The 17376-nt window shown below is 54.0% G+C and overlaps 1 protein-coding gene across 1 annotated transcript in view; it reads left to right on the forward strand.

Moving 5' to 3' along the window:
- The first annotated feature begins 202 nt into the window (after positions 1-202).
- The window catches only part of RUNX3 (RUNX family transcription factor 3), a 32633-nt gene continuing 15459 nt past the window's right edge, over positions 203-17376 (forward strand). The window contains exons 1-3 of the mRNA XM_041417406.1: positions 203-463; positions 1329-1485; positions 5748-5852. Coding sequence (XP_041273340.1) covers positions 203-463; positions 1329-1485; positions 5748-5852 — 523 coding nt within the window. The remainder of the gene's footprint in view (positions 464-1328; positions 1486-5747; positions 5853-17376) is intronic.

A 17376-nucleotide genomic window follows, 5' to 3' on the forward strand; every position in this document is an offset into this window, starting at 1 on the left:
TTGGTCAAGCCGCCCGTCCGTCACGGCCGCCCCGCCCCGCCGGGGCCGGCAGTAAATACGGTACCGGGCGGCGCGGCGGGGCCGGCAGCGGGGCTCGGGCTCGGCACGGGAGCCGCCAGCGGGGCTCGGCACCGGCAGCAGCACCGGGAGCCCCGCCGGGTGCCCGCCCGTCCCGCCCGGCTCCCTGACGCCCGCCGTTGTGATGCGTATTCCCGTAGACCCGAGCACCAGCAGGCGCTTCACTCCCCCGTCCACGGCCTTCCCCTGCGGTAAGATGGGCGAGAACAGCGGGGCGCTGGGGGCCCCCGCGCCGGGCGGCCGCGCTCGGCCCGAGGTGCGCTCCGTCGTGGATGTCCTGGCCGATCACGCCGGCGAGCTGGTGCGCACCGACAGCCCCAACTTCTTGTGCTCGGTGCTGCCGTCGCACTGGAGGTGCAACAAGACGCTGCCCGTCGCCTTCAAGGTGAGTGCCGAGCCCCGACGGGACCGAGCCGCCGGCCGCTCGCCCTTTCCCCTCCGCCCCTTTCGCTTGAAATCGCTCCTGACATCGCCGCCGAGGGAGCCCGGGTTATTATTTTTAATCAAACAGCCCAGTTTATTATTTTTAATCAAGTCTCCGCATTGCCCCGCGGTCACGGCATCTTAGATATTCCGTACAGTTAGGAGCTCTCAGGCAACTTTGAAGTTTAATGAGCTGGAGGTTAATTACCTTCCTGGGAGAGGGAGAGCGAGGCAGGGAAGGGAGATCTAATCTGCAGAAAGTCGAGCGAAGAGCTGAAGCCCCGGTGGTGCCGGGCTGCGCTGCCCGGGCTCCCCGGGGCACCCCCGGGCTGGGCATCCCCGCTGCCCCCGGGGAAGCCGAAACCGAGCGGGGGAGAAGCGAGGGGAGCGGGGCAGGGAGCCCGGAGGGGTGCGGGGGGCTCTAAACCGGGCTCCCCCGGCTCCGGGCGCTGCTCCCCGGCAGCGGTGAGGGCCTTTCCCCGCTCCCGGCGCTTCCCCGGGCCGGACGCGGAGCTCCGGGGCCTCGCTCGTTTTATTTTGATCCCGAATCCAACAAAATAAACGCACAGATTCCTCCGACGGGGCCGAGGGTGGGCTGACCCCCCCTTCACCCCCTCCCCGCGGACCCCCCGTCTGCTTTTAACCCTTTTCGAGCTCATTTTCCCCTTCCCCCTCCGGTTTTCTCAGCCTTCCTCGGGGGCTCGGGCTGCTTTTGGTTTTGCTTTGGGTTTTTTTTTTTTTTTGCGCGGGTTTAGGGGGGGAACCGTAGCGCAGGTTGGCTCCGGTGGAGGCTGATTTGAGCCTGAAATGCTCTGGCCCTGCCCTAGGTCGTGGCGCTCGGAGATGTCCCCGACGGGACCGTGGTCACGGTGATGGCGGGGAACGACGAGAATTACTCGGCGGAGCTGCGCAACGCCTCTGCCGTGATGAAAAACCAAGTAGCGAGATTTAACGACCTCAGATTTGTTGGGAGAAGCGGCAGGGGTAGGTACCGGCCAGGAAATGGTTGGCCTTTTTATTTATTTATTTATTTTTAGAAGGAAAAAAAAAGAAAAAAATGTTTCTCTCCTTTCTCGTTATTTTATTATTATATTTTATAGTTCTTACTTTATTTTTAAATTTTATTTTGTTCGTTTATTTTTTATTATTTTTTTTATTTTATTCTATATTATATTTTATTCCGACTGTGGTTTCGTTGCCGGGAGAAGCTCCCCAGCCCCAGAGAGGCTCCCGAGGATGAAAGGGATGCAGGAAAGATGCGGGAGGGATGCGGGAGCAGCCCCGGCCCCGCCGGCAGCTCTGCCTCGCTCCTCCCAGGGCTTCTTCTCTGCCGAGGTGTCGGGAATGGGCGGTGCAGATAAAAAAAAAAATAAAATACAGACATAAATACATCTAAATGTCTATAAATCCATCTAAACACAAACAAGGCGGCCCCAGCCCGAACCTTCCCCGATTTCTCCCATCACGCAGGAGGCAGCGGCGGGCGCTCGGTGAGCAGCCCGCACCTGGCAGCTCGGCTTTAAAAGCGAAAATCGAGAGTTTAAAGTGAAATAATAACTCAGGGCTCGGTCTGGAGGGCTGGCACGGAGGGAGCTGCGGCTGCTCGGGGGGGTTTTGCTCCTTTTCCCCCCCTGCTCGTGGCAGGGAAAGGCAGGACGGCAATTTGGCTTCCCGGCTTTTCCAAACAAATCCATCCCGTGCCACCCGAGCAGAGGGAAATAAATCCCCTGGAAATGTTAAACACGGAGCCCTGCCTGCCCTCCCTGTACCTGTTTCCGAGGGTATAAATAGAATTTCAGCATTTCGTCGCCAGTGAACGCTGCAGATCGAAGCGCTCAATTTGAGCCCAAATAAGAACTTTTTATTTTAATGGCCATATGGCAGCACTTTCTCAAAGGCTTCAAATGTATACACACAGTGTCAGATATATTTTGACTTCTCCGCATTAATTAAAAGCAGTGATGTTAGGAATTATTTGCATGTAATAACTGTTTACTTGTTCCTCTTTATGAAACTTGAATAGTTTACATTCTTTCATACATTTCCTTTTTCCTGTTGGCTCCTTCTCCATGTTGCAGTTTCTTTAAAACTCTCCACTTAACTGGTTGCAGGTTGATGGATGGAAAATGTTTTTCTTTTATGAATTAAGCTTTCATTTCTGTAATCAATTATTCTCTTAAGCTCTTTTCTTTCTGGTTGGGCTTTTTTCCTTATTTTTTTTTTCTTCATCCTCGCACAAATTTCCAAACTGAACGCAACCCAATCTCAGCGTGACTCTTGAATTCATTATTAACTTGCTTCCTCTGCACTCTCAAGCTCGGAATTAGCAGGAGTTGTGTCTCATAAAGTGAATAAACTCCTTCCCCGGGCAGAGCAGCGGCGGCTAACGGGCGGGACTCGGGCGCTAATTATTTTAATTTTATTTTTTTTTAAACATATTCGTGTGGGGTGAGGCTTTGTCATACCCAGAGAGGAACAGCCCCAGCGGGGCTCCCTGGGGCCGGCCGAGGGCGGCTCCGTGCGCTTTTCTCGCCGTGTCACGGGTGGATTTCACTCCCCGTGTCTTTCCCACAGAGCAATTTTGCTGTGAAAAATCGCCCCTATTGAATTTTTATTCCGGGTGTCACACTCCCTCTGCCTTGTTTGGCTCCAGCCCTGACAGCCCGGTGCTGCTTTCATTTATTCTGGCAGAAATTTGGAGGCGCTGTGGAATATTTCCCCGTGTGTGTACAAATGTTTGTGTAAATCCGAAGCGAGGACGTGTGGATCCGTAAACACGGATCCTTCTCCAGCCCTGCCGTGTGCCCGAGCTGCAGGAGCCTGGAAAAGCCCGGCAGCCCGGCTCTCCTTGGGAAAACACCCCTTGAACCGGGCCAGATTTGGGTATTTTTAGTAATAAGGTGTCAGGGATTATTCCCCGGCGCTGTGAGCTGGGAAGAGCCGCTCCTAACTCCCCCCCCCAAAAAAAATAAATTCCCATCTCCACGTGCAAGACAAAAATGAAAAAATAAATCAGATTTTTTAAACTCAGATTGAGCTGTATAAAATGAAAATTATCCCCGCCTGTTCTCCCAGCTGGAATCTCCCCCTGGAGCCGGCGGGGCTCCCAAACCCCCCCCGGGAGCCGAGTTCCAGCCCCGGGGAAGCGGAGCCGGGGCACGGTGGGGATGAGAAACCCCAGCCCGGCTTCCTGAGAAGGCGGGAAATGACTAAAAGTGATGCTGGGGCACAATCGTCATTTTCGGTTCAGGGCAGGCTTTTTGAGAGAGGCAGAACCGGCCCGGGCTGGGTTTGTGTTTGCAGCGAGGGACTCCGGGGCAGGGAGGTTGTTTCAGGTGGAGAATAAAAAAATTCAAGATTGTAATAATAATAAATAAATCACTATTAATGCAGTTTTAAAAGGAGCACGGAGGTGCCGGGCTCAGCTCTGGGGTTCTGTGCCTCACAGCCGGGTTTTGCAGCACGCTGCCCTGCAAACCTTTCAAATTCCCTAAATAATCGTTTCTCATCAAATTCCCTAAATAATCGCTCCTCATCAAATTCCCTAAATAATCGCTCCTCATCCTCCTCACCCCGTGCTCTGGCTCTGCGAAGGTTTTACCCCCAAACTTTCGGTGCTGGTTGTTTTTTCCGTGATCCTCCACGGGCTCATCCCGTCCCTGCAGGTTGGCAGCAGGGGCTGCATCCTCGGGGATTCAGAATGAAATAATTCTATTTTTTTTGCCCTCCCAAACGCTCCTCTCTGTGCAGAAAACGAGCTGAAGGTTTGTGCGTTGTTCGGTCCTGGTTTGAAAGCCGAGGTGAGGAGGGGTTGGTGATTTCTCTCGCCTTTAGAAGCCGCATTCCCTCCTTTCAGAGCTCCCTGGAGCAACTCTCCCACCTGCGATAATTCCAGGATGTTCTCCGGGAGAGAAAATTTCACTTTTCCGGTTTATTCAATTTTTTTTTTTGCCTCCTAGCTGGATAAATCCTGTTTTGTTTTGCTGTGGATATTCTCAGGTCCGACCCTGTAGAGAGACGATGGTCGGGATCTGAAAACCCCTGATTGCTACAGGGGAAAAGGGAAAGGAGGTGGTTCCTTACTGCTTTTATCAGTGGAATAAAGGCTGGAGGAGCAGAAATCCATCACACCGAGGTTTATAGCTGATACCCTGCCGGGGCTCAGACCTCTGATACTTTTGGAATCCCGCAGGGATTGCTGCTGGGGCTTGGTCAGAGTTTGGGGTTTGTGCAGCCTCCTTCCTCTAGCCGAGGGTTTCCTGAATTTGGAGAGCCTGAGGGAGAGCTGAGGCCCTTCCTGGGGGGTTTCTGTTCTCCCACAGCCTCCCCTGGGCTGGACATGGAGCTCCAGCCAGGCCAGGGGCTGGGGTGAGGCTGCCCTGGCTGTGAGAGGTGAAGGGTTTGGGGTCAGGGTGGGCCCAGGGCTGGTGACACCCTCTCTGATGATAAAGGCATTTTCAGGCTGCAGATGGAAACTTGTTCTGCTGGGGCAAGGGGGGCTCTCCTTGCAAAATTTGGCTCCCAGGAGCTTTTCAATGCTTCATTCTTTTATTTTATTTTATTTTTTTTTTTTCATAAAAGGTGATAGGTTGGTGCTTCAAAAGCACCTCTGAAACCCTCCCCGGAGGTATCCAAAGCCTTTCCCAGCAGCAGATTCCTGCTCTCTGGGCAGGGCTGGGAGAGGGGACAGTCCCTGCAGAGCTCTCTGTCTGGTGGCCTGAGCCGGCCGGATTCAGTTCCCATTTTGCAGTTCCCAGTTTTTGACCATCCCGTGGGTGCCCTCACGGCCGAGGCCGCTCACAGCTCCCTCCAGGTGGGAACACGCACAGGGACCGAGCCCTGATCCCCTGAGGCTGATCCCGGCTCCATCCCAAGGGAGCATCCCAAGGGCTCTCCCCGGAGGGGATCCCGCATCCAGCGCTCATCCAGGGCTGGCTCCCCGCGGAAAAGGGGAAGGGTCCGAGAGGGAAAACCCCAGGAGGCTGCCCTGGATGGAGGGGCCGATACGGGAGCAGGGCAGGGCAGGGGGAAGAGTGACTTTTCCGTGCGGGAAGGTCCCGGCTCCGCTCTGAAGCGGCTCCAGGGCTGTGTCTGGGCAATCGCGGCTCGTTAAATGCAATGATGTGTGCGGGATTCCTGCCCCAGCCCGCTCCCGCAGCAGCCTCTGTCTCCCGCAAGAGCTGAACCCATGTGGGATCCTCACTTCTCTTTGGTTTTTTTTTTCCCTCCCTCCCCACCCTCCTTAGGGAAAAGCTTCACCCTGACCATCACCGTGTTCACCAACCCCACCCAAGTGGCCACCTACCACCGAGCCATCAAAGTGACCGTGGACGGACCCCGGGAGCCCCGCAGTAAGTGAAGGGCTGGCCAGCTCTGAGAATTGTGGGGAGGGGGTGCAGGCTCCGAGCTCTCCGTGGCTGTGGGATGCAGCACAGGGAGCTCAGGGATGGATTTGGGGTGGCACCGTTGGATTTTCCCGTGTGTCCCTCCCTCCTTGCCGGCCTCCTGCTCCATATCCCATCACTGAGGGATGGTTTGTAGCTCCCTGACCCATCTTGGAGGGATAATTTCACAGCTCCAGGTTGGGATGTTGGAAAAACTCTTTGGCCCATCACGGAGGGATGGTTTATAGCTCCCTGACCCATCTTGGAGGGATAATTTCACAGCTCCAGGTTGGGATGTTGGAAAAACTCTTTGGGCTTCCATGGCAAAAGCAGGAAGGGCCCAGCCTGGCGCTGCACAGGGAGGCTTGGAGGTTATGAAACCAGAGATCTGTGCTCGGCTTCGGGGGGCTGATTGCTGGCGATTAAACCAAAAACGGTGCAGGTTCCCTGGGTGCTGAGGCGGTGTCTGCTCTGGCGCTGAGCTCCTTCCCCTCGGCTTCGCGGTGGTTTCGCTTTCGGGCTGTCAAAGGCTGGGGCTGGCAGCGCCCGAGGCCGGGGGCTGAGCCTGGAGAAACCAGAGAGACTCTGCGACCGCAGAAGCGTCTCTGTTGTGCTGGGGAGGCTCTCCCGGGGGCAGGATGGTGCCTCGTGGTTGAGGGAGGCTCCGGGAGCTGCCCTGCCTGGGCTGCCTTTCGGCGTCGGGCTGCTCGGAGCTGCCCAGGGAGCCGCTGCCCGCAGGAGTTTCCTCTCCACGAGGTTTTTGGGGTTTTTTTTTTGCCCTGTGGGACCCCCCTGTGTGGTGGGATCCTGTCCCTGGGGGCTCCGTCTCCGGCTTCGCTCAGCACCACGCCGGGACTATAAAGCCGAGTTTGTTCCCTTTGCGTGTCAGGCTGCAGTGCCCACGTCGGGGGAAAGCGGTTTGATCCTTCCAAAAACGCCTCCAAAAACATTTGCTGTTGATGCTGTCGCTGGGCCATCGGTGCCCTTGATGTCAGGCCAGGTGGAGGCTGTTACCTCGGCCAGGGGGTTTCATTTGCATCGGGTTTTGGAGGATTTTTTCCCCCCCCCCTCCTTGATTTTATTTTGGAGCCTGTCGGGGATGGATTTAGAAGCTGGAATGCAGGAAATCCAACGCTGCTGTTGTGGGTTTTTTTTTTTTAAAAGCCAGAAACATCAGGCAGGTCCCTGGTGTGGGGCACCTGTGGGTCGTGGTGGGTGCTGGGGTTCAGCCCCAGGGCTGGGCAGGGAATTTCACAACTCTGCCAGGAGTGTCAGGAATAGAAACCAGCCCTCCTGACTGCTGGCTCAGCCCCTTATCAGCTGCATCAGATCGCCTTTCTAATAATAATAATAATCATCCTCATCATCCTCATCATCAGGAATACATAAATAATAATACAAGGTGAGATAGTTGCTACTCTTGGAGCTCGGTTTGGCCTCCCCGACAGCCAAACCCTGGTGAATCACACCTGCTCCTCCTGAATTTCAGCATTTCACCCCAGAGCTCCCCATCCCTCATTTCGGTTTTCTGATACGGAGGCCGTGGCAATCCGGGGATGGAGCAGCTTGTCCTGGCTCTGCTCTGGGCTGCCCTCCCTGGGACACAGCCCAGCTGCAAGGGCAGCATTTTTCTGGGGTTTTATTTTTATTTTTGTGATGATTTCTGGACCTCAAATTGTGCTAGAAGTGTTGGCTCCTTGAGGAGATCTGCGTGGGGTTTATTTACTGCTTGTGCCCTTGCCTCATGTGGCCCCCAGAGGTTGATCTCTCCCCCATTCCTGCACCCCCCACCCCATAAATCTCTGATAGAAAAGGTTTAGACCCAAATTGTGGCTATTTTGGAATTTTTTTTCAGGGAATCATAGATTTATTTGTCATGTTTTGGCTCCCAGTTTGACCCTGGGGCTTGAACTCATGGTTGACAACTTTCCAATGGGAAAAAAACATTTTAAAATAATTTCTTTCTTGCCACACTTTTGAATGAAGACAACAATTTAAAAAAATAGTGTAATAACCTTTCTTCTCCCCTTCCTGCTCTGCAGAAACCCTGGGTGTGGAAACAGCAGCTGTAAAATGATCCTGGAAAGCCGAGGTGCTTTTCCTGGTTCACCTGCCACTGGGTGGCTCCCGGGCACAGCACCCTGGCAGTGCCAGCATTGGCATCTGGGGTGGCATTTGGGGCTGGCACAGCCCTGGTGATCCCCACCTTGGGCCAAACACCGAGGCTGGGGCTGCTCTGCCTTGTTTGGCTGTGGGAGGTGAGAGCTGCCAGCAGGAATTGCAATTTTTATTTATATATATACATACTAGATACACTTTTTAACATGTATATGTTAATGTGTGTGTGTGTGTATATGTGTGGGCATAAAAATATACGGAATTTTTTCTTCTTTTTGGCTTCAAAAGATGGGCCATGGTGTGTAGTGTGAGGATCAGCACTGGGCAGGGCTGGAGGCTGATGTGGGGCTGGTGGAGAGGACAAAACCCATCCTTAATGTGGAAAGAATTGGCCATTTGTCTTGGTACCCTGGGAAAGGCCCAGGCAGCGTCTTCTCAGCTGCAGCAGAATCCCTCCAGCCAACGTCCTTGTGGGGTTTGGGGCCAGCACTGTGGCTGGGCTCCACCTCTGGGCATCCCATTCATCCTCCACCCCTGGCCCATCGCTTCATCTCAGCCCTTGAGCGAGGCTTTCAACTCGGGCTGAGCCCAGATCAAACTCCTGAGGAGTCTGAGAGCGGGTGGGGATGGCTGGGGAGGGCAGGAGGAGCAGGAGGAGGCTCCGTGGGGGTCCCTGGGGGTGACATCAGCGTCACTTCCCTTCAGCATCTCCTCCTCAGGCTGCTCCTGTGCCCCCTCGCTCCCAGCTCTTTTTCCTTCTGCTCCAGCTCTTTCTGGGTTAGGTCTGGACAGGAAAAAAAAGGACATTCTGTCAAGTTGGCACCTTAGCTCTAAACAAATAGCACAGCGGGTGCCAAGTGTTGACATACTTTGTACAAACAGGAAGTAATAAAATATTTGAACTTCCTGTGGAATTTCCTTCTTTTCCCCCCCTTTTCTGCAGCCCTGTGTTCAGCAGGAGCCCTGCTGCAGAACCCTCTCACAGCAGGCAGAACGTGGGGAGCTGAGGGGCTGGGGGCTGCACAGGGGTGTTCAGCCTGTTCCTGGGGAAGAGGGAGCATCCCCAGGGCCTCCCCTCACACCCACCTGCTGCCTGCCTTCCCTTCCCCTCCCTTTTCCTTCCTTTCCTTCCCAAGGCTCTCACCTTCTCTGCTCTCACTTTTCCTTTCTCCCTTCCAGCCCCTTTTTGCCCAGAACTCTCGTGCAAAGTCTTTTTTCCCCTTTTAAATTCATTTTCTCCCCTCTTGAACTATATTTTTTTATGCTACCATTCACTTTTTAACCTCTTTCCCCTCTTTCTAAATCCCTTCTGGATTTAATCCTTTCTTTCTGACTCCCACCCTGTTGCTGCTGTCCTTGTTGGGGAGGAAAGGGAGACCAGGAGGATTTGTCACCCATGGGTCCCCTGTGTCCCCCCTGTTCCCTGCTCAGCCCCGTGGACGTGCTGGTTGTTGGTTGCCCCTGCCCTGTCCATTTCTGGGGTGTGCATCAGAGATTTGGTGCTTTTGGTCGTGTCCCTGCTTGGTGTGACCACAGCAAGTGACAGAAACGTGTCCCCAGCGTGGCTTGGGCCGGGAGGAGGGGGCTTGTGGCCACAGCACTTCACATCCCCTCTCCCACCTCCTCCCTGCAGCTCTTTCTGGCTGTGCCCATCCTGCCCAGCCCCAGGTTCCCTCCGTGGTGGCTTTTCCCTCCCCAAAAAAGGCTCCTTGCCCCCCCAAGCTGCGGCTGTCCCCGGGCAGCGCTGTCCCTGTCACGTAGCCAGCGGGTGGGAAGGCTTCTCACCTCCCCCGTGCGAGCGTTTCCAGGAACCGCCGCTGCTCTTTGGCTTTCGGGCTTCTGAGAGCCTCAGCTGAGCGAGGGGTTCCCTCCCACGAGGGCTCACAGCCCCGTGCTCTGAGCGGGGAAAGGGGAGCTTGTGGTGTGCAGAAATTAAACCAGGAGTTTGGGGTGTGCAGAAATGAAATGAGGAGTTTGGGATGTGCAGAAATTAAATGGGGAGTTTGGGGTGTGCAGAAATTGAATGGGGAGTTTGGGGTGTGCAGAAATTAAACCAGGAGTTTGGGGTGTGCAGAAATGAAATGGGGAGTTTGGGGTGTGCAGAAATTAGGAATTTGGGGTGTGCAGAAATGAAATGAGGAGTTTGGGGTGTGCACAAATGGGGAGTTTGGGGTGTGCAGAAATGAAATGAGGAGTTTGGGGTGTGCACAAATGGGGAGTTTGGGGTGTGCAGAAATGAAATGAGGGGTTTGGGGTGTGCAGACATGAATAGTTTTGGGTGTGCAGGGGGTGGCACCCCCTTGTCCCTCCTGTGGAGATGTTTGTGGCATTGCTGTCCCCACAGTGCTGGTTGCCCTCACCTCATGTATTGTGAACTCTTGGCTTGAATATGAGGTAAAAAAAGCAAAATACCATGAGAAAGATGGACTGGAAAGGGGAAATCTTTGTTTGGGAGAGCTGTGGGAAGGTTGGGATGATCTCTGGGACAGCAGCCCCAGGAACCTGGAGATGGTGAAATAAAATACTCCCAATCCAGGGACACAGGGAAATTGGGATTTACTGAGTGGCAGACAAGTGTGGCTCTGCCTAAAATAGCTGAGGATGAGGAAGATGGAGTGGGGTTATGGGATGGGAGCCAAAGAGGAGCAGGGGCAAAATGATCCCTTTTTCCCATATTCCTACGGGCAAGTTTTGCACCTCGAGGCAGAGATCCTGTGCTTTCTGCACATTTATCCTCAGAGATTTGGGAAGTGCTTGGAGAATAAATTATTGGAGAGTCTTGTGCCTCTCAGAAGCTTGAGTGGAGACCCAGGACAGGGGTGTGTTGTGCCAGTATTGTCCAATTCCAGATCTTTATCTTGGCCAAAGGCTCCCTCGTGGGGCTGCGTAAAACTTGAGCTGGAGATGTTTTCTGTAATTAAAAGCAGACTCGGTGCTGAAGTGCTCCCGTGGGGTGATAGTTTTGGGTATTATTGAGGTCTTTGTTTTATTCCCCTGCTTGTCCTTAGCTAGAAATAAATACACAGACAGTTCCCAGATTGTCTGGGAATAAAGAAAAAAAATAAAAAGGGAAATGGCAAAAAGAAGGAAAAAATAGGAGAATATAAATGCAACAAAATCAATCCAAGATAATTTCAATAAATAAATGACCTCAGCTCTTCCTGAACAGCGATTTGTCTATGTCATATTGCTGTAATCTGTTCTAATTTAATACTCAGTACTTCAAACAAGCTGATTTCCCACTTCTGGAGCCCTGTTCTCATCCCTGGTGAGGAAGAGGAGGAAATCCTGAGTGGCCCTTTATGGCTTCCCTATTGCCTGAGCTCTGGCAGGGCTGAGGCTGTTGGAGGAAATTCTGTGTGCCCACCCTGGAGCTGTGGCATGGCTCCTGCTCTGAGGGCCCTGCTGTGTGCCACCCCTGGGACATCCTCACACATCCCCTGGGTGTTCTTGGGCTGGTGCTGCTCAGAGACATCGCGCTGATCCCAGCTGTGCTCCAGCCTCTGCTTTTGTGGGATGGAACCTGTGCAGCTCCTGCCTGTCTGCTTCTCCCTGCTGATCCAGCCCTGCTGGACGAGTGGAAGGGCTTTGGTTCATTCAGGAGCCTTTGGGGGAGCCTTGGGGCTCCTCGATTCCTGCAGGAGCCTTTGGGGGATCCTTGGGGCTCCTCGATTCCTGCAGGAGCCTTTGGGGGAGCCTTGGGGCTCCTCGATTCCTGCAGGAGCCTTTGGGGGAGCCTTGGGGCTCCCCAGTTCCTGCAGAAGCCTTTGGGGGAGCTTTAAGGCTCCTCGATTCCTGCAGGAGCCTTTGGGGGAGCGTGGGGGCTCCTCGATTCCTGCAGGAGCCTTTGGGGGAGCGTGGGGGCTCCTCGATTCCTGCAACTGCAGATCAGTGCTGGCTCACAGGAGGTGTCCCTGCCTGTTTTCCAATCTCTAACATGTTTTGATCCCAGGGGAAATTTTCCCCCTCTGGGATGCCCCGTTGGGAATCGGGGTTCAGCTCCTGGGCTTGGATAAAAACCCCTCAGGGACAAACCCAGCCTGGCCCTGGGTTCTGTGGTGGGGCTGTGCAAGACCCCCAGCCCCAGTGGGAGAGGGGACATGGGGGTGCCCCAGGGGACACCAGGGAGCAGAGAATTCCCTGGGCAGAGCAGAGCAGGGATGAAATGTTCCTGAGAGTGCTCCAAGCGCTGGGTCTGCATCACCAGGGCCTTTGGTGCTGCAGCTCGAGGCTGTGATCCGGCCTCAAAAGGAATTACAGAGCAGCTGAGATGATCTGAGCTCCAGTAAATTCACTCCACCAATTATTTTATTCGTCACATGCAGTAAATTCCACCTCTCCTTTCCAATCGTCTGCTGCGCAACAACTTCAAAATCATTTCGCTTGAAAACCACCAATATTTCCTAAGTGCAGCAATATTGGGAGTCAGAACAGGGAAATTATTTTTGCTTGCGTCCTACAAAGGAATCTTTGTTGGGATTGGTTGCAACACCTCCTGCTTTTGAAAGCTTTGGGAAAACCCCAGGGCATGGTTCTCGGCTGGGGTGGAAGAGGCAAACCTGGCCCTGGGGTGGCTTTGGAAATAACTCAGAATGGAGAAATGGGCATTGGTTCTGTATTTGGGACAGATTAAACCGATCAAAAGAGTTTTTTGGTGGGATCTGGTGGTCACTGAGGGATGTTTGGGGGGTTAAGTTCCATTGAAGGCTTTTTCCAGGAGGATGTTGGTGGTGCTCTCTGTCGGGTTGTGTCAGGGGCTGTTCAAAGACACAGCACAAGAAATTCAAATACAAACAAGAAACTCAAATTCAAACACACAACAAAAGAAATTCCTGCTGGATCCAGCGTCATGATCCGAAGGGAGCTGTGCAGGAGGATGAGTGGGCTGGGATGGGATGCAGGTGGCAGCAAAAAGGAATTTTTGTGAGCATTGCAGGAAGGCCATTGGTGAGCTTTGCTCCTTCCCAAAGGAGCAGCATTTTGCCCCGTGCCTCAGTTTACCTGTCTGTAATTCCTGAGGATGAGGATGGGGATGAAGGAGCAGGATGAGGATGAGGACGGGGATGAAGGAGCAGGATGAGGATGAAGGATGAGGATGGGGATGAAGGATGAGGACGAGGATGAAGGAGCAGGATGAGGATGGGGATGAAGGATGAGGATGAGGATGAAGGAGCAGGACGAGGATGAGGATGAGGACGAGGCCGGCCCCGCGGGCACGCTGTCTCACCTGCGCGCTCTCCTCAGGCCTGCTGAGCACAGCCACGGACAGGGGCCTGGCCAGAGCCCTGGGGCAGCAGCGGAGCTGAGGGACAGGGACAGGGACAGCTGGGACACCCAGGCCAGCCCACCCCTTGAAGGCTTTTTCCAGGAGGATGTTGGTGGTGCTCTCTGTCGGGTTGTGTCAGGGGCTGTTCAAAGACACAGCACAAGAAATTCAAATACAAACAAGAAACTCAAATTCAAACACACAACAAAAGAAATTCCTGCTGGATCCAGCGTCATGATCCGAAGGGAGCTGTGCAGGAGGATGAGTGGGCTGGGATGGGATGCAGGTGGCAGCAAAAAGGAATTTTTGTGAGCATTGCAGCAAGGCCATTGGTGAGCTTTGCTCCTTCCCAAAGGAGCAGCATTTTGCCCCGTGCCTCAGTTTACCTGTCTGTAATTCCTTGGGGCAGCAGGGGATGTGCAGGAGGCTGGCAGGGAGGATTTGCAGGGTTATTAATGCAGCGTGGCCCCATCTCCCTCGGGCAGGATTCAGGAGCTCGGGAGGACACAACCAAGAGTCACAGACTGGAAAGGAGAGAGGGGGAAAAAACTTGCCAGTGCTAAAAGACGAGTTTCATTTCAGGGAAGGCAACAGCTAAAGGACCAGAGCTATCAACCAAAACCACAAGATCACATCAGATGTCACGCAGGACACATCTTGTTTCTCCCTCCCGAAAGGTCTTATCAGCACAACCAATCACTTTAATGATGTGGCGGGGAGAGGAAGAGGATTTGACTCAGAGTGAAATGAAATTGAGTTCCTAAGACCCTTCTCTTCCGCTGCCGGAGCGCAGTCACCTGTCCTGCAGGCAGGCACACATAAATCACCTCCTGCAGCGGAAGGGGCTCAGACATGAGTTTGCATTATTCTCTCTTACTCTTTCCAGTGTCTCTGCGTGCTGTGGTGGGAGCGGGGCAGAGAGGTGAGGAAGAGGAGGGACGCAGCCAGCAGGGAGTGCCCCTGGTGCCTTCCCAGCCTGTGGGGATGGTGACAGTGGGATGGGAACCTTTGTGCTGGGAGGTTCCCCTGTCCAAATCAGATGTGGGAGCAGGGAACCCCTTTCCCCATGGTCAGCTCTGCTCCCTTGGCTTTGGGGAGCAGTGTTGCAGAGAGGATGAGGATGAGGATGAAGATGAGGGTGCTGTGCAGGTGCCATCGCTCTGGAGCTCCTCTTTCCAGTGCAAAGATCAGCAGGAGCTGTAATTATCCAGCAGGGTAACACCAGCCAGGCTCTGGAGATGGAGCTTGGAGCTCAGTCCTGGCATCGAGGGAAGCAGTATTCAAATGCCAGGGCTCAGCTCCTGCCCTGTCTGAGGGGAAAAGCAGCGCTCAGCATCCTCAAACCTTGGGAAAATTTGGGTCTGTTCCTGAGGGCACAGGCCGGGCTGGCAAATTTCTGCTCCCTCCCCACAGTGCAGGGACATCTCAGCTCCATCAGCTGAACCATGGCACATTCCTTGCACAGGGCTGAGCCCAGCAGCTGGTCCTCCCCATCCCGGGCACAGTGTCCTCAACCAGTGTCACCCCAAGGAATTTGATGTGCTTGCCCTAATGGAACAGGTTGTGAACTGGGAGAAACCAGCTCTACTGGTAGGTCCCAGTCCAGGTTGTTAGATAGCAGCAGGAACTCACTGGGACTGGCATCTCTCCATGGATCTATGGAATCTGAAAATCTGATCTCAGCCGGGGCTGAGGCAATAGCAGCTGGATGTCCTTGAGATCTGTCTGCTTCCTCCCAGCACCCAGCTCAGAGATCTTGGAATCAGAGAGTTTGGTGATTCCATGAGAGCCAGATCACAGCCCATCAGTGAATTTTGCCTTCCTGGAATGGGGAGTGAGTGCAGAGAGGCTGTCAGGGCTGGTGGTTTTTGCACCCTGTTCTGAAAGCTGCCCGATTTCCCGCAGATGTGCGCCCACCTGCTGCGCTGTGACACCCGGGCTGCAGCTTTCATATCTGCAAATCACAACTTTTCACCCCCACCCAGTTCACTCTGCAGTCTCAGGAACAGATTTTCAGAGTTCTCACTCTGGATGGAAAAAGGCAGGAAAGCACTGGTGGGGATTTTCAGCAGGCACAAGTGGGCTGAATGCTTAAACCTGATGAATTTTACCCACTGCTGAGAATACCCTCAACTTTCCCTGTGTTCTGAAGGGCTTCAAATATTTTTGCAAATCCAGAAAGACTCTTGAAACCCTGGGAATAGGGATCCTGTGTCCTTCAGGCATTTGAGCCACAGTTGTGTGGAAATTCGGGCGTGATGTTCCCTTTGATTTGGGAATGGGCCACAGCTCCTGGGTCCCCAGAGCTTTTGGAAACACTACCCCGGATTTCTGTTGAAATTAATGCCCTGCTTTGTCTTCCTTCCAGAGGGCTCAGTTTTGGGGTCTCCCAGCACAATCAAAGGCCCTGACAGGGTTCATCAGAGACAGGGTGGGCACAGGAGGGGCAGGGAGAGAGGCAGAGGCGAGGTCTCTGCACTAACCCAAGAGTGAGAGGAGATCAGGGGCTCCCAAAGCCTCCTAATCAATCCCAGCCTGCCTAGAATGAACATCTCTCCCGCTGCTGGAGCTTCAGACACTAAAAAACCTACTGTAAATGCAACATATCTCTGTGCTTCCTGCCAGCTGGCCTGGAGCCAGCCTATTTCCTTCAAAAAGAGGGATATTTATTTTCATCCTTTTAGAGGCAGCCAATTCATCTCAGACCACCACCAGCTAAAAAAGCTTTATAAATTAGCAGCCTTTTTTTCTTTTTTCTTTTTTTTTTTTTCTTTCCCCTTCCTAATTCTCTCCCCCGCCCCTTTAAATATTATTTTCCTTTGGTTGTTGGTGTGAACGCTGTGCCAGGACAAGCGAGCCGGGGCGCATTGCGCCACACTCCCCTTTCTCCCCGAGCTGCAGAAAGACAGTAGCAGCAGTGTCTCACGAAAGCCAGAGGAAACCAAAGCAAAGCCCGGCCGTGACTGATTCTCCTTCCAAATGGCGTAAGCAGGCCAACTTCAAACATGTGAATAATGAGTTATCTGTGCCTGACTTTGTTCAGCAGCACAAGGGACGGTGCCTCCCAACGTTTCCCTCCTGCTGCCTCCTGTGAACTCCTGGGCTCTGGTTTTAGCAGTGGGGTTGGCTCTCACTGGGGCTCGGAGGGCACCTCCGTCATCCCGCGTCACGTTTGAGTCCCTTCCAGCTCCCTTCCAGCTCCCAGCTCTGCACTGTCCTCCCTCCCTCCTTCCCTGGCAGCGGGGCTCCTCCGAATTCTTCTTGGCTGGGCATTTGCCATGGCAGGTCCAGAGCTGGAGGTGGGATTCCAGGGAGAGTCTGAGCCGTGTTCTTGCCTTGTGTTAGAGGTGTGCAAAGATGAAACCAGCCCAGCTGCAAGGGACAGGCCTGCTGTTCCCATAACACAGGAGTTTCACATGTGGCTTCTTTCTGGAGCACATGCTGGGACTTGATAGTCTAGCCGAGACTCAGACTGGGAAAAAATTCCAGCCTCTGCAGAGGACTGGCGTGTCTCTCTGAAGTACCTATTTCGAGGGCTACGGGAGGGATTTGAAAGGTGTTTTGCACATTGAGACAGAGTTTTATCCACTGCTGATTCCTTTCTTGTGGTCCCTTCTCAGGGACATGTAGAGACTAAGCCATGGCTTTATGTGCAGGGGCTGCTCCTGGTGAGCTTGGCTCAGCCCTGGAGTTTGGCTGGGAATATTTGAGCAGAGCCTTGGTGGGAGGATGGTGGAATGCCAGGGGGATGCTTGGACGCTTTGAAGGAGGCTGAGTGTGGCTCAAGCTGCTGTGCCAGCCCATGCCACCCTCTCGTGGCTCTGTCTCCTCCTGTCTGGAGCTGAGGCAGTGATCTGCAGTGTGTGTGTGTGTGCTCATGAACGCCCCTCGCCGTTTCCTCTGCTCCAGCTTGCCGCCAGCATTCCGCAGCCAGGCTCCCGGGGAGGGCCAAGCCACTTCCCAACATCTGCTCTCCCGGCAGCACGGGGCTGAGCCGGGGGCTGGGGATGAGCGTGACACCCAGCTCTGAGCCCAGCAGGGCTGCGGGGAGGCTGGGCAGCTCCTCAGATCTCATCTAACTCCATCTACAGAGAAATCCGGGAACTG

This window comes from Onychostruthus taczanowskii, unplaced genomic scaffold (assembly GCF_017590055.1).
Source record: "Onychostruthus taczanowskii isolate IOZ18803 unplaced genomic scaffold, ASM1759005v1 scaffold56, whole genome shotgun sequence".
In the NCBI taxonomy this organism is placed as follows: Eukaryota; Metazoa; Chordata; class Aves; order Passeriformes; family Passeridae; genus Onychostruthus; species Onychostruthus taczanowskii.